The sequence below is a fragment of the Zootermopsis nevadensis genome, unplaced genomic scaffold (genome assembly GCF_977971745.1).
Source record: "Zootermopsis nevadensis isolate Lab colony 2312 unplaced genomic scaffold, Znev_1.0 Znev_ptg000025l, whole genome shotgun sequence".
NCBI classification, from domain to species: domain Eukaryota; kingdom Metazoa; phylum Arthropoda; class Insecta; order Blattodea; family Termopsidae; genus Zootermopsis; species Zootermopsis nevadensis.
Window position 1 is genome coordinate 12,986,589 of NW_028259157.1, and position 17,977 is coordinate 13,004,565.

General features: G+C 43.0%; 1 protein-coding gene across 3 annotated transcripts in view; it reads right to left on the reverse strand.

Moving 5' to 3' along the window:
* Positions 1-17,977, reverse strand: part of LOC110836381 (ribonucleoprotein PTB-binding 1) — a 135,277-nt gene that overhangs the window by 22,597 nt on the left and 94,703 nt on the right. For 2 of the 3 annotated variants that reach the window (XM_087355864.1, XM_087355862.1), the window contains one exon: positions 8,147-8,218. The exons of the other annotated variant lie outside the window; for it this stretch is intronic. In XM_087355864.1, coding sequence (XP_087211990.1) covers positions 8,147-8,155 — 9 coding nt within the window. In that variant the 5' untranslated portion in view covers positions 8,156-8,218. The remainder of the gene's footprint in view (positions 1-8,146; positions 8,219-17,977) is intronic. 3 annotated transcript variants of the gene reach the window in all.

A 17,977-nucleotide genomic window follows, 5' to 3' on the forward strand; every position in this document is an offset into this window, starting at 1 on the left:
AGACCCAGGTTCGAATCCGGCGCACATTTCTCCCTTCGCCACTGCGGCCCGGCCACCCTCGTTTCCAATGGTACAGGGACGCTAAACAGATCTTGCGTATCCTCTTGATGCCGAGGTTAAGTATTCATTGGGACTTCGTCCTTAATTATTCTTTCCTTTTCGACTTATAATGGAGCCAGAGAATAAGAATCAGTCTTTAGAGAAAATTGTTGGGCGAATTTTTGTATTAACTTGACAAGACAGGTTGATACGGCGCCGTGAAATAACCAACAGCAGTTGAAAGGGGCCGATAAGCTTCTTGAGCAACAGCGACACGTGTCAGGTCGAACTCCTTAGGGCCAAATGGCCTTCCCTTCAGAGTGCGGACAACTCCCAGTTGGTAATCCCGAGAGTGACAGGGCGTGGCTGTTAGCACAGCACATATATGAGTGGGTGGCTGGAACAAACCGCCTTAAATATATTTGGAGATGAGAGAGATGCGTGAATCAAAATAAACCCTAAAATAATAACCACGAAGCATCTCCGAGGTAGAGACTTCAATCTGATTCCGCAAGGTAGGCCAGCGGGTTCAAGGAATGCGAACGATTTAACCCTTTGAAGGCGAACCAATGAGAAGAGAAGGGGTAGTACGAGGGAGGGGAGAGCAGACTCAATTTTTCGGCTACAAAGGCTTCGAGGCAGTGCCTTCTCCCTTTCTGGTAAAGGTACGTCGAAGATAAAGTTTCTCATATTATTTAAAAACTCAGCTCTTACAGCAAATACAACACCAAAAGATTAAGTGATCAATATTGGTGATAAAAATAATCGTTGAAAACTCTCGTACAGAGTTGATTGTGAAGGCGGGTGGGTTTTTTAATGAATGCCCCCCCCCAATAAAAAGGGAACTGAGGTTAATTCCTCAGTACAGACAGACGAATGTATGTAGAGTTAACATCAAAAAATTAACATAGATCATTTAACTCAAATTTAAGTCAAGATTGAATAAGCCTGTTGTTTTGTATGGGCGTAAACTTCGCCCCTCACGTTAATGAAGAACAGGCCGAGGTTGTTTGAGAACAGAGTGTGTGTTGAGGGTAGTATCTGAGCCTGAAACAAGATGGAGAAAACTTCACGATAAAGAGCTTCATAATTTTCACTTTTCACCAAACATTATTACCATCATCAAATGAAGGAGGATGAGATGGGTGTGGCATGTAGCAGGCACAGGAGAGAAAAGCAATGCCTACATTTTGGTGAGGAAACCGAAAGGGGGGGGGGCAGAGATCAAGCTCCATGGAGCCGGTCATTTCCCAACGCCAGTGCTGTTGTCATATTTTGCCTGCCCTGCAAATAAGCCTGAAAAACGACTGTCAGATTAGTCAAACCCCGTCTCTGCAGAACGCCTGCCAAACTGAAGACAAACTTGAGTACAGAGGGCGGGTGACTGTCTGTACCGTCACTTAGATACACATTTTGGCAAAGGACGATCGAAATACAGGCCACGGGCGTATTTCCAACCAGGTAGTGAGTGCAGTTTATCGCCAGCTACAAATCCGATGTCGGGCACTCGCTATTCTGGGGTCCTGAAGCCAAGGAGTCGCACATGAAGTGGCTAGCTCAGCGTCAGCTCCGAGATATGCAACCTAACATACAACGTCGCCCCAAACACACGCGAGGCTTTTCAATAAAAGCTCGAACAGACCACAGGCTATATCGATCATGTGTCAACTCCGCTCAAACCAAAAAATTAATATAAACGAGATTATGGTGGCGCCTGTGGTGGGGTCTGGCGGAGTCTACGTTTTGCGGCAACCTGGAGCCTGGAGTCGGATGGTCGGCTATGTTCTGGTGAGCCTTCGGTCACCGTGAACTCTTCCCCACATGTAAATTACTTTAAAAAAAAAAGACAATTTATTTTGTACTTTCAAGCGATTTGCAAAGATAATGCTACAATGAACCGTGTTACTTTTCAATACAAAAAATGTACATTACCATCAACTTTAATGAGCCACAATACACTAATTAAAGTAATAACGTGCGTAAGCGGGAAACCGACACAAAACAGGAACGAGAAATTGCGCTCTAAACCAGTCAAGAACTGAAATTTCAGTCGCCTGTGATAACGCAGCTCGCTTAACACAGGCGTGAGTTTTTAATGTATCACAAAGATGGGAAAAGAATGACGACACTCGATATTAATAGACGGTCATTACTTACACTTCACTTTACTTCACACATCGAAGCAGACTCCCCATGGAAAACACTGCTAACAGTACATGCAGACAACGTTAAAATCCCGAGGAAAAATCTCGCAGATAATTACATGAGACTTCAGGATCTCACGATGGTAAAGATGTCGATGGGTTTTTTCCTTTGGTTTTCGAAGGTACGTACCGCCTCCATCATCAAGAATGAAGCAGGGTTTGTAATCACCAACAAAACTATATGCCACCACATCCCAGAAGACAGGAATCTGTTCTTTTAATTTATGAAGCAGACGGCAGAATTTCCCGTCAAGACAGAAACCGGCCACATAACATTTTTATTTTCCTACGCACGTTAATAAAATACTAGCCTGCCTCAGGCTGCGCGTTACAAAAACTGGAACTCGGTTTATTATTTTAGAGTATAACAGACAAATGTAGACAAGTTTTATTCAGCTTGCATTCAATTATGATTCACTACATGGACACAAATTTCGTGTAAATTGTCTTAATTGTGGTAGGAATTAAGGATACTGAAGACGTGTACCTTCACGCTTTATACCACTCTTAATACACGTTTGCGCGTTTGTAAATTATGAAAAACATAAAATTTGCATGTAAAGATTCTATGATCCGCCAGTTACAGATAAAATGTGACGTTCAGTCGCCATGTTGTTTTTCCCCAAGTACCTAAATATTGTGTAAGACTTGAGGTTCTCACAGCGGTGAGTATGAAGATATCCGTCTTCTGGGTTATTGCGCTGTGTAGTCTGGTCGATGTTAACCAACGTTTCAGAGGTCATACTGCCTCCGTCATCAGGGCGATCATCGCCCTGATGACGGAGGCAGTATGACCTCTGAAACGTTGGTTAACATCGACCAGACTACACAGCGCAATAACCCAGAAGACAGAAATCTACCTAAATATTACTTCAGTGAATGTTCTATATTATTTATGAAACTATTGCAATACAATAAATATCAAGACCCTGCTTAGAAATAACACTAGTATAGTCTGCACCTCACAAACTTGCAAGCCCGTCAAGATGGGGCTAGATTACACAACAAGCGATCGATTATAAACACATTGGCGTCCGTAACCAAGCGAACGGACAGATACGACGCTCGTTAAAATGTTTTCGGCTGGAGACGCGTATGCTCACTCAAAACGCAATACAAACTGACAGCAACCAGAGGAGGGTGAACATCGCTTTAGAAAAGTCATTCCTGCCTTCAAATTAAAGCAATTTATACGAAAAGCTACTTAATTTCTTTCTCTATCCCGTTTAATAATTCTTCTTCTTATTTTCCTCATCGCGCTAAGAATAAAGAGCCCTTCCGGTTTCAGCACAGTAACAAATGAATATCTGAAAATATGAATTCGTACCAGCCGAATCTCACAAATCAAACAAATTATAACAGTCATGAAAATACACGCAAAAACAAGAAAGAAATTGCCACGGACATCCCTGTTTAAGCGTTGTGCCCTTTCAATTTGAGTTCTTCGCAAAGGCATCCCACTGTCACTGCATAAACACCCGTTGATTACTTAATTAAAGTGTGAGTAAGACGACGTTACCAGCTCTGGTTGTAATATTAATAATGCATCATACTATTTCGGAATTTTACCCTCTCCACGTCAGGATTTCAAGAAATATTAACCTTCATTCCCTGTACACACATACGAGAGAGGCGGATAACTAGTTTCCGGAATTCGTATGTGTAGTAACTTGGTAGGATCTGAGGTTCTCAAGGCGGTGTGTCAGAAGATGGTTAAAGTCTGGGTTGTGGCGCCGTGAGGTCTGGTAGCCATGATGGTGGACGGGAGGTTTCTTAAGTTGGATGCGACGTACATCTCTCAAGCGCACCGCTGTGCCATGTACATCTACATACTCGTATGTCTGCCAGTTTACGGGACAGAGTGTAGCACAGACGTCTCGAGCAATAAACATGAACTGTAGGTATCGTAAGCATACATAAATAAGACCTCTTATAGAGATGAGTCTACATCTTAAGTCCATAAGAAATCCAACGCCAATAGGACCAGAAACTTGTCGGTAGTTCGGAGTTACACAGGAATCACCAAGGAAGAATTCGACTGCATGGAGAACGGGAACTTCTACCCCAAAACAAAGATCCTGAAACCCTAAAAATAGGCACAACATCGGCGGCCGTGTTCTACCCCACAACACGGCCCTCCAGCCGTGACGATAAAATGCAAGCTGGAGTAGCCCGCAAGTCAGTAAGTCACCAGAGACATCTCTTTCTGTAACCCGACGTACCCATATTTTTCCAGTCAAAATAAACGCTGAAACATATCGCATAAACTGTGTAATACCTATTTATAATTTCCGTCGACGTTACAGGCAGTGGATGAGAGATGTAATATGCAAATTAATCTCTCGAGAGTTTGGTGACTCGCTTTGAATACAAGTTAATAAGTAGACGTCAACATAACGTTTATTTCAAGGTCTATTTAATCTCGAACAAACATTCAGACTCGTAGACGGAAGTGTATTTTGTGCTGCATTTGCACCACGAAGCCCACAGACCACAGTTCAAAGAGATTTAATTAAAACCTCTGTAATCATTACCCAGACAATCGCTTCGTTTATGCAAACTGCCCTCATTTGTTAACCTATTTCAATTGTTTTACTAGGAAAACAAAGAATGAGACGCCATAATGTCAGTGTGCCCCACAAAATACCTTTGTATCACACGGCCAACACTCGTTTAACTACGTACGAAAGCAAAGCCATTCGAGGAAGCCAAACAGTACTCAGTCGACAATAAACAGTCGTTTCGTGGCGTCATATGAAATTCAGACGCCGGAATATAATGTCAGCGCCGCTTGGTAGGCAGAACGGTGCACCTATGAACCACGAGGAACAATATATTCGCCGAATATAAAAACAATTGGCGACAACTTCATCTATCGAAACAGAAGATCGCTGTGATGTATAATCAACCCTTAAAAGCCTAGGGGTAACTTTATGTACCACCTACTTCTATAATCAACAACTCTTTATTTTTGTAATTTACATGGTTTCGTATGATTCTCGGTGCAAACAGAAATGATTTCCTTTAACAGTATTAACCAGATGATCTTTGTAATGGTGAAGTGTTGTACCCCCGGGGGTACGCGAAGACATCTTAGGGGGTACGTGATATTTAAAATATATATATTATTTTATGATAAACACTGAATAATCAGTAATGTAATTTATTTAATTTATTTTAGATGTAGATTATATACTACGTATAACTTGAATTATACACCAACAACTTTGGGGGTACAAAGTTGAAGAGAAATTATATCTGGGGGTACGCGAACAAAAAAGGTTGAATACCACTGATCTAATAGGCAATTTGAAGCTGGGTGCCGTGTTCAAAAGAGTCCACCACTCGTCCGTATTCTGAGTCATAATTAATCTAATCCACAACCCACAACATCCATTTTCATTACCCCTCCCTTCGACACTGATGTCTCCCGTGTAGTCTCCTCACTTCAAATAATCCATGGAAAATTCTGTAAGTATTTCGCATCCAGGAGAATGTAAAAAGGCGTAGTGAATTATTTCAGATAATGTCTGGAAATAATTATTGCTGGATTCAAATCGAGTCCCTGCAGCACGTAAAATCAGGCGAATTCTATCACATAGATATCAAATTTGAATTCAGAAAACTGAAAAAGATAGTGGCATTTTATACACCAGTAATCTACCTTGTCTTTCAGAATAACGATTACTTTTAATTTTTTTTTAAAAAATGGGGGGGGGGGGCCTCGCTCCAGCCGCAATGTGTTGCAGGCCGACAGAACTCGGATCTACTCGATTTGTACGCAGCAGGCTTTAATTGCACCTCGCCGTCATGGAGAATTAAGGAATCCCCAGTTGGTTAATTTTAAAGGCCAGAACACTGGGTTCGTCCCTGGATAACAGAAGGGGTGCGGCAGTGTTCGTTTTCGAACTTACCGCGAATAACGTTAATTTACAAATATCCTATTTACATTTAAATTCGGGATATACAAATGCACGCACCATACACACATTCTTGATTAGAACTATCGGTACTCAAAATTAACGTAATCGTGGATCACAGCTACATAACAGAATACAGACCAACCAATAACATTCACACATACTTAAACACACGGGAAAGTAAAGAATTTATAGCTACTGTGAGAGAATGTACATTAAAACGACGTCTCCTCATTAGAAAATCCATTTAAATTATGGATTTTTTAATTCTAAGACACGTTTCCAGGAAACGAAAAGCAATTTGAATGCATCGCATTGGAAATCGCTGTTCTTACACAGATTATATAATGCGTCCTGGGAACTGCTGCTCTACGTATGGAGGAGAGCCTGAACACGTGGACCGCTTTAAGACACGTGCTGATGAGACTTAAATCTGGACTGACTGGGCAAGACACATGGCATACGAACACTGACTTACAGGTCTACTGATAGCTTACTAACAAACAAGCTCTAAGACACGATCCTTCATCAGCTAATAGCAGTATCCTCAGGAAGCCAAGAAATTTTCCAGCCAGCCTTTTGTGGAACCCGAAAGTTCATCACCGTGTTCACAAGAGCCAACCACCTGTCCTTATCCCGAGCCAGAAGAATTCAATCCACATGCTCCAACGCAGTGGCCCATTTGAACATCCCCTCCCACCAATCTATAATAGGCCTAATAAAATAAATTTATAGTAACGAGATTTTAAAATAATTATTTTTTCGCTAATTACCCTCCACCTGTCACCTCTCTTTATTCCTAACATTTCATCTATGCTTCGAACGTTCATGTCACCCTCCCCACGACACGTTCAAACACATTTCTCCTACCAGCCCACAACGCGAACTGGTTAATGCTATTTCGGGAAATAAACTTAAGTCTTCTTTTAGGGGGAGGGGACAGGATTTAATTTTTAAAAACCAATTGAACGAGCTTCGACTCTTAATGTTATTCATAGTGAGAAATACGGTTCTACACTAATTTGTGGCTTGTATTTATTCACGTGGACACCCGGTGTAGCAGTGTCGACCTCCCTGGTCCACGGCTTCTCCGCTCACTGAAATCGCTAGGACAACTGAAAGAGAGGACGATGTGATGAAGTGACCATTCATGTCAACGGCACAGCTGAACGGTGGTTCTGCGCGTTAATACAGGGATGTGAAGTGGGTCCCTTGTCATCACGGCCGGTGGGGGAGAAGGCGTCCAGACACAGAGGGTCGCTGCAGCGGTAGCGGACAACGGAAAAGGGGTGATCCTCCACCTCGGGGACCGAGCGAGCTACTATCAATCCCACAGCTTAAAAACACTAAAAAGTTTCAAAATGTGCTGAGCGACTATCAGCATCTCAAGTGTTTTTGGTCCCTACAGTGAGTTAGTGCATTAATACGTTTTTATTAATTTATTTCGGAAGGTCACACGTGTCAACGAGAAGAAAAAACTGACCGCCTTGTTCTTCTGGGTTGTGACGCCTTGTAGTCTCGAAGATGGGTACCAGCGTTTCGAAGAAACATCTTCAGGGCGGAAAAACTTAAAGTATGTTTCTCCGAAACGTTGGTAGCTACTTCCGAGTCTACACGGCGTCGCACCCCAGAACATCCACGCCGTCCTGTCATCTTCAGAACTCACAACAAATGCAATATTAATATAATGCTGACATATATAAATTAATTCGCACGCATTTACAATACGGACCGAGAGTTAAAACAGCAGCACGCGATATTCAGCCAATTTCGTACAGTCTGGTAGCCCGCAGTGCTTTGATAAAAAAAAAACAGAACATCCATCCGTCTTAAGATAGGGTTAAAAATAAATCCACTGCCAGCTACTACGTGTCAGTAGAAATTAGTTTCTTAATACAAGATAAACATGAGCTCATTCATCAGAATAAAACCATTTTGGAATTACTGAGTATTTTGGTAAAAGCTCTTACTGATCAATCGTACCATTCCCATACGCTGATCTGCCCGTCGCTCAATTACGGTCGACGTGGATCCGCAGGAAGTGTTGCCACTTACCTGAAACAAAGGGAACATACACATTACAAAATATGTTATTGAAAATAATAATAATTGCCACTAAGGTTATTTGAAAGATGCTGTAACAAGACCAGATAAAACTGTTCAAATTACGTAACTGTACAGACAGAGACTGTAAAACTCTGTCAACATACTGCTGATTACACGGCGACTTAACCTTGCAGACAGACGCTGTATCTTCCCCCACGGTGCAACAACACTAGGAACATTGAAAACCCGATTCATTTTTGTCGGCCTACCGTGCACAAGCCGGATAACACACATTTTACGAGAAACTGTACACACCGCATGTACAAAAAATTATTTTGATGTTTTCAGTAAACTTTTTTTTTAAAAAAAAATGTCTTCGATCGTAACTCATTAGCCGCAACGCAACTTCCAGGAGTTTTGTTTAACAACGCTTACTGAACTATGTTATACAAACTGTGGAGGGCTACTGTCATTTTTTTTTATTTGTAGTGTTCTCTGTGACGACAGGTCCATATGAACAGGATCCTTCCATCCTTTTCTCGGACTGGGACCTGTTCATATACGTTCTTGGCAGATGATCCAGAAGTGGTTTGCCATTGCCTTCTTCTGTGTGTGAATGGAGTAATTGTTGGGATGCCACGGAGGAAAACTCCGTGTTGCCTAGACCACGGCCTTGCCCAACACAAGTTATAAATTCGGGCACCGCCGGGAATCGAACCCGACACCCCAGGATTACAAGGCCAGCCTTATAGTAAATATGAAGGACTTGTGGGATGTTACGGCACGTTGTCTGGTAGAAACTGACCAACGTTACACCCTCGAGCGCCTTGCAAACGTCGTCGAATTTCTAGCAGACTACACGACGAAAGACGAAATCTGACCGATTTTGCGCTGGGACTGATAAGTTCCTACATCCGCGGTCCCACGGGTCGGTCAGTCAATCTGTGGTCTGTGTCAGGCCGACTGATGTCGTGCACTCACCGCAAAGCCAATTAATTCTGTTTTGGTTGTAATGAAGCAACTGCACAAAGCACAGCTTTCATGTGGCGTCTTTGCCGTATATATCAAAGCAGCAAAACGGCTCGTAATTACTTAACTAAGCGCCCCATGACCTTGAAAAGGCACTACTTGCACGTGACAGCCACTATTTGACGATGCTTTATCAACTTCACGGGGAATTCTGTATTGATCAGAGTGGTCTGTTCTGTAATGTGGCATTGGAGAGGAACAGAAGAAAACCAGTCCCACTTTACATTCGGCTGATCTCTAGTCCTGAGTTCTGCGCGGTAGTTAGGAAACAAAATGGCTTCCCATGCGACATATTCATGACTACAAGAATAAAAACTGTCATTTGCCTTGAGATTTGCATTTGTAGGATAAGTCGAGCGGAAAAACAACATCGCTGACGTGTCTGAATTCGACAGCTACCTCTCAGACTTGCACTGAGGCTAGCTCAACGAGGGGTCGGAAACCTCTTCCTATCGTCCTACCCGAACACTGAAGCAAAACCCGGTTTCGAAAATGTATTTTGATAATTTTATAATTCAGACGACGGACAACGTCCAAAACAAAGAGTATTACGTTTATAAACTCTTATATTATTATGTAGCAAATGTCATTATCGTGACTGAACGAGAAGTTTCTAAAATTATGAAAGAGATAAAAGTTCGTGCCGAGATAAATCACGAACACATCTACAACGGAACGAGCATTTACAATATTTCTGGTCCTGTGTCCAAGGCACAGGTAAATGACAGGGCGATGAATCCACAGAAAACAGAATGGAGAGCTGCCAACATTCCACGAAATAATCGCGTCGGCGTGGAGAAAGGTAGACGATTTACTGAATGCGAGAGAAAACAAGTATTCAATTAAAGCCAGTCACACCGGCAAGGTGTGAAATGAACACAAATCATTCAGCACTTCAAGAGCAGTCTAATGGTAAGATACTTAGCATCTCGCGTAAAAAAAAAATCGTCCAAGCGAAATATGAGGCTGCGGTGTTCCAATTCTGCGCTCAAAGACACTGACCGACGTCCTATACTGAATCACATTAATACGATTCTCAAATGCATACACTGAAACCAGCGCCTTGAAGCCGTAGCTCGACTAAACGATTTTCAAGAATTTAGTCCGTACCTCGAAGAAAACACGATCCGTTTTCGTTACGAAGATTAGTTGATTAATGTTGTTTAAGAAAAGAATCGCTGTTTATTCTAGAAATCATACGAAAACACACAAACTCGCCCTGTGGGCAAAATGTTAAGTTTAATTGTTAAAGCAGGAGGTAAATATATACTTAAAACTGATCTTCAAAGGGTTAATTAATGTTGTGACTCGCGCAGGACATAACTTTTATTGCTAAAGGCACACTTTCAGAATTCGCTAATCGGCGCGATTTCTCATTCAGACACCGAAGGTGTTCAGAGGACATTTCCGGGCGGAAGCCCCCCCCCCCCTCCACACACACGCGCATTTCAGGATCTTGTTCGGGGGACATGGAACCCCGACACCATATCCTGGCCGACGTTAAGCAGAGACCACGAGTTAAGGGCACAGCCAATAAGAAATCGCGTTTCGAAACAGAAATCTTCAATCTTATCGCCATATTCTTCAAAGCAAACTGAAGGTTTCAAAAAGCCTGTACCTTGAACAGTTTCACTCGGAATCAGAAAATTTTCTTCCGCACAGAACAAAGGACGTTGCATCTGCCACATGTCCTGATTTGTGGTCTCCACAGCTGAAAGGCCAAATACTTCCTTAACACACCATGCTCTCACCGCAAAGTGACTTGCGTGGACAACGCACAAAGTCCTCCGTCGCCACGAAACTCGGTCTGCTACATTTATTCGAGTGACTAAAACAGCTGGTGGCAACGAAACATTTTTACCGCTCAAGCGTACAGTATGCCTACCTGTTGGACCCTTCTAAATTTAAATAGAACCGCTGGTCATTTCAAATCAAAATACACTACAATTAATCACGGATTAATGAGCAAAAAATACTGTTACTTGGATTTCAAACTGTTCACGTACTTCTGAAGTAGCCTGTATACGAAACCGATTCGTTCCAACATTTCCCGCAGCTGTTCACATGTATCCAATCCTGGCATTTTAACGGTTACTACGTACGAAATTATATAAATATATTTTGAAGTCTGTGTGAGTAACGCAGCTTATGCACTGCACGTTTTTACCCATAAGCATCCAATACAGAAGACACCGTTCATTCTTTGCTCAAACCCGTCTGACATACGTAATCGTAACAAAGATATTGATCACAATCCCTGAATACTTACTAAAACGAACACACCCGAGTGTTCGTTGAATGAAGATTTGGGTCTTGGTGTTCTGGGTTGTGACGCGGTATAGACTCGCAGGTATATACCAACGTTTCGGAGAAACATACCGTCTCCATCTTCAGAGCTAAAGCTGGACACAGTGTTTCACCGAAACGCCTGTGTCTACCTAAAAGTCCACATGACGTCACAACCAGAAAAAAACATGGTCATATTAAATGCCGTGAGAATCTCATCTCTTTTATTCCTAATATGAGCTTCGGAGACGTTGTAATAAGAGGGATCGAGGAAATTAATAAGGAAGAAAGGAGGAAGGATAATGTAGGAAAGGGGCGAAGGAACGTAATAAAGAGAGTGAGGATTAATAGAACGACAACGGATACACCTGGAGTTCCGGAAGTTAGCCACACATCGAGCCACTTCATCAAACTCATGACCAGTGTTAACGCAACGTCGGCATGATCAAGACCACTACAACAAAATATTAACAAGAAAACTACAGCGTCGTGACCGAGGACTCAGAATACGTTCATTCTGAAAATGACGGCATTATTATCAACGACTTAAAGTTATTTCGTATTTGTTTCCCTAAACGTGGTTGGAGTGTCTGCTCGCACGAGGCGGCAAACGGCGCGATGCTTGAAGGAGGATCTTGGGGCCTGAACCCCCCTTAACTGCCCAGTCCGTAAAGACACGATGGATTTTTATTTTTTCGCTGAACTAAAACCTGATGTGAACTAACTTATTTACCCAAATGATATTTTAACATCTGTTTGTTCGTATGGAAATTAAACAAGCGTTAACCCTTTGAAGGCGAAGATCGTCTGAATATTATTTATGAATTCAGTCCGTACCGCGAAGAAAACACTTCACCTCACCATTACGAAAATCAGCTGGTTAACCCTTTGAAGCCGAAGCTCGTCTGAATATTATTTACGAATCCAGACCGTACCGCGAAGAAAACACTTCACTTAACCATTAGAAGTCGAATCAGGCGGTACCACATAAGATTTAACAAAAGAACATCCCGGTCAAAGCCTTAAATAAAGTCCCTCGTACTATTTTGTTGGGAAAGCTTAATAATTTATAACGATCTTGTCTTTAATTTAAATGGTTTCAAAGTTTCTTATCAACGATGTTATCTTCTCTCATTCGCATCTAAGGAAAGTTCCCTTCTGCCTTTCCCGTGTACCACAAGGCTTCTGTGTTAAAATGCAACATTTTAAATTTACCAGCAGAGTGTAATAAACTGCCCTCATTTATAACATGGCACTCAGCAAATTTATAAGAAAGAGTGACCGTCCTGATCACCACAAAGGCCTGGACAGTTAATAATGCACCAACAGACAACAAATCCTTTTAATTAAATTTACTTACAGCGGATGAATCGGTGAATCCGTGGCGAATAAAACACCCCATAACAGAGCACCGACAGGTAATCTGAACAAGCCCCCACCTCACGAAACCAAATAAACCCTGCGTTAACGGGCTGTTTACAAAGTCTATTTTAACCCCGAACAATTTCAACTTTATTGGTTAGCTCAACGGACAACAGCGCGGACGGATCTGATTAAAATTCGCATGTTCCGATAAAGACGTGCCTCGGCATCGGTCCAAAACAAAACTGTGGGTAAAATCTACCCTGAGGTTTGTCGCCTGTGCGTCCTTCGCCGCAGGGTTTTTTTTTCGGAATAAATTTCAACAAATCGTGAAGCTAAAACATACGACACGCGGAGTTCACACCTCAAAGAACACAACCCGTCTCAATTACAGATAAAAATTGGTTCATGCTGTTTGGGGAAGTAATCGCTGTTTACTCTAAGAGCCATACGACGCCCACATGTACAGTGTGTCCAATAAGCAGCTTTACTGAATGTTAGAACAGGCGACACGAACGATGTCGACGTCTGATACAGACCAAAATTGTTACAGCAAACAACCGCAATAGAAATTTATGAACTTCAACGTTAATAAAGACTAACGACAACTTATTTTAGACCACAGAGCCATCAAATACTACGTTGTGGCCCGGTCCCGTGTTCAAACCTAGGCCAGGAGACGGGACATCTCGATTGAGAATTGTCGTGGACCTCCTCAGGCCTAACTGATGACAGGATGCTGGGACAGTACCTTTCCTCGGGCCATGGTAGCTTCCTCCTGCAACCCTTCCACTTTATTATCAGCAATATCTTATTATCCGGCACTAGTCTGACTTGGTGATAGCGTCTAAAATTTAAAATTCTACGTTATCAGGACTTTTTCCAACGTCTGTTCTTTTAGAATCACGACGTTTCGGAGGCTGATTCTGATACCGAACAATTTTAAATGTAAACTACCATCGTCAAAACCCTTTAGAATTTAATTAGTGATAGACTAGAAATAAATTTTAAATAAGACGGGGGTCGCAGTAACTTTTACTATAAAACAACCTAGAAATATTTTTAAGAATGTTCAAAAGACGAGTATGTGATTCAAAACGCGTGTTTTAAAGTATCACTGAGCTGAGCTATTAAAACAAAATTACTGAAATTAGACAATGTAAAAATGCAACACGACGATCTGAATTTTTTATAGCCCTTTGTAAATAATGAAACTTGCCTTCCGGGCATGAGGAGCACGGATTATATAATTTGTTTTCCATCTATTCACAAGGCCAACTAAATGTGCAACAGTGAAACATCTCCCTACTTCAGAAAATGCAAAAAAAAAAAAAAAAATTTTGGCTGAATGTGAAGTTTTTCTTCTCCATACTAAGATCTGCCGATTGAACACAACCACAAAGACTTGACACGCGACAAAGAGTTCAAAAAGTAACAGCCGGAGAAATGATCTAGTGAAGCACAAATCCGTATTCAAGAAGCTTCCTCGCAAGTGAAATGAGTGTCCTTTGTGCCGCTCTCGAAACAAGCGCACACAAGCCGTGAACTGAAGAACTGTTTGCGCCACTGAGAGGACCGAGGGCGACTGGCGTCACCTCTTAGTGGTTCGCGTGGCTGCAGACAGCGGGTGAAGGCGTTCGCTGTCTGTACCACAGCAAATGTCGGCCGTATAGACTCGGAGATAGTTACCAACGTTTTGGAGGAACTGTCTCCAACTTAATTCCTGAAGACAGAGGCAGTAGAGTGATCTACGAGATCCCTGGTTTCTTCTGTGCCCCTCACCAGCCAATCGTAATTTTCACAGTTTAAGCGTAATTACATCTGGCGTGAGTTAACGGAACGTCGGGTCCAGTGCACTGCCTCTCGCAGTCTGAGGGTCAGTCACCGTGCCGTAAGACGGAAACGACTGCACAGAATAAGACCGGTTCTTTGAATGACATCAACACAAAGGGCACGTGTTCTACCCTAATTACGATGCACTCCACAGCTTCGGACAATTTTACCGAAAAGTTTATAAATTCTTCAGCCATAGTATCGAATCAGCACTCCACCTGCAGATGGAGATTCCGGGTTCAAATCTCAGCGCAGACTGGCCACGCACATTTTTCGTGAAGAGCCAGCCGGACAACATGAAAAAGTGGCTCTAAAATGAAGATGACCGCTGGGTTGTTGCGTCGAGTAATTCGGCAGACGTTTACCGACGCTCCATATGTTCTCGCCCTCAGACATCGCCGTGATGATGGAGGCAGAAAGACCTCGGAATCGTCTGTAAAATTCTACCAGACTATGAGAAACAGCCCAGCCCAGAAGAGCGTGACTTTCATAATCGCAGCAGCGAAAGCCTGAAATCTCTCAAAGGCTTTACTCTTTTCACCTAAATAACAAAATTTCGATGTAGCCCACCGTTCGATAACGTAGGCTCTGATTTCGACAGCTTAAAAACAAGGAACATGTAACAAGTTTAAAGAAAGAAAAATACATAACACTGGTCGTTGTATGAGCTTGAAGGTGGGAGGACAGCTATGGGCAACGGAAGGCCAGTGGCCCAACAGAGAACACAAAAAGACAAGACGGAAGGAACGTCGACCGGCCACTGAACTCTGCTCGCTCCCCTCTCCACACGAACTCACGCAGCCATCTTCCGCTGGGCGGTGTCCTGGTGTACCATTAGAACACAGTTCACATCGACGTATCAACTGAAAGAATGTATTGCATCACTATCTTCTGTCACCTCCTGTCTCACCTGCACGTTTAGAGGCACGTTTATGGATTTCAGCCCACTCAAAAACGTTTGGTTCGACGTGAGCAGTACTTAAAAAAATAATGTAATTTCGTATCCGCAAAGTTGTCCCTGGCGGCGTGATTAAGCATCACGCACGGGGTAGTGAAGACAAAGCTCCTCTGACTCTAACGTGGTTAGAGTCACGGTCCAGTCGTTTTAACTCCAAGAAGGGAACCTCGTTATCAAATGCATACGAGCCTGGATGGGCCCCGATGATAGAGGCAGGACGTTCCTCCCGGAAAGTCGGTGGTAGCCACAGGCATCTCAACCCAGAGGATTGCAATGGGCGGCGACAAGACCGTGTGCTCGGGACGTCCCCAGATCGAGTCCCAGGAGAGTGAATACCTCAATTTCCCCAGCTGATTTCCGGGATAATACAGCAATCCCTCGTAACAGCAAATTTCCAGTGTTCGCAGTTTCTGCGTCCATACACGAGATCCACTCTTTTGGAGGCTGGACTCACGACACCCGAAACCACATTCACGTTCATTCGGTTTATTACACTATTAGCAACTCTTGCTCTGAGAAGTTGTGTTAAAATATGACATTTAACCTCAGCCTGATGACTGGTGTATGACAACTCCTTAAACAAACTGATTCAGACTTCTGTATCAACCAAAATTCTGAAGTAACTCACACAGTTAAAAGCAGAAGTCATAGATAAAATTTATTACAGAAACTGAAGTTGTGAAAGCAAATAGAAGGTTACTCTGTTGTATAGTGCAGTGATGTCATCTTGTGAGTTTACACTAATGCTCTTTGTTTGTGAGGTATTATCCATACTTGTGTAACAAAGGTGACTTTTCAAATGAATTGCAGAACTCAACTCGTCAGTACGCGTCGCACTCACAATCAGCAAAATTCTTTCTTATTTAACGTGTCTCCGAGCTGCACGGCTGGATGCACTTGGCTACATTCCAACGCAGTCCCGCGTAACAAAACGAGAAGTCTTGAGTGAAAGCATGCCCAAACACTGTCTCTCCTCTGACTCTCTCATAACTATCGAACCACACACCCTTGAACTTCGAAGCCAACAGAGAACGCTCCTCTCTCCGGGTTCAGTGACTTTTCTTGTTAGTATTTACGTTCCACTGCTTCGGGGCACGGAACTTAAAACTACTGCATCAGACGGACAACTAGCAATCCTTACGTCACTGCATTATGCAAAGGCAAGCCTCAACACAGCAACCGGTTCGTGTGTCCGTGATTTACAACCGCGAGTCCGTTAAAATTCCGACTTGAATTCTCCTCTAGCGTGGCGTCTCCTCGCACAATGGACCCAAATACGCTGGCCCGAAGTTACATCCTGGGGTTGGAAAAATAATAAATGAACACTCAGAGCTCAGTGAAAAATCATCACTACCAGTTAGCCTACAGACAAAGGACGGCTGTCTCCTGGGTTGTTGCGCCGTGCAGTCTGGTAGAAGTTTACCGACGTTTCAGAGGTCCATCATCAGGGCGATGATGGCGGCTGCAAGGACCTCTAAAACGTCTGTAAACTTCTACCAGACTGCACGGCGCAACAACAAAGGAGACAGCAATCTTCAGACCCACCGCCGTGAAAACCTCAAATCGCACATGGCCTAAAGATACATCACACAATAATTTTCCTTTTTCCCTCTTCCATTTTCAGATTTGTACAATATTAAAAATAATACAAAACCCGCTACATTACGTGCACTGGCGGATGTTTTAAACAGTTTTGTATGTTAAGGGATTCGGGGATTCCCTGTTATGAGAATCCAGGTTGACGGACAGTCCCCTGATGTTAGAGACCGAAATACGCCGATCGTTTATAAAATCATGACGCCTCGTCATGCAACAGAACATGAGGTTGTGTCTGGCGGCGACTCCAGGTGCAAGTGCCCACTCGGTGGGAAATCCGCATGCCCCCTTTATGATACGATGACCGTGAAGTGATGACAGCCGACAGATGGGACTACAGATTAAGGTGGGATCCGGCATTCGTAAAGCCTACAAAGGAGATTGAAGAGAAATCATCCGCACTGGATCCGGCCAGTCTCAATCCGCATCCCTTGATCACCAGAAGCCCGCTAAATCATGCTCATGCATACTTACCAAGCAAGGGCTGGGCCATTTTACAATGCCCGGAAAGAATCCTTAGGACTACATCAGAGGCAAGTACTGATGGAAGCTCGCGGACAAAAACAATGAGGGCCGAGGCGACGACGTGCTCCTTACTAACTCCTGCGTCGCTTTTGGGAGGTTCGGAATCCTTAGTTTCCGTGGTTTTCCTGAGCGTTTATTAGCAAATGCTGGCACAGCAACTTAAAAGACTTTCCAAACTC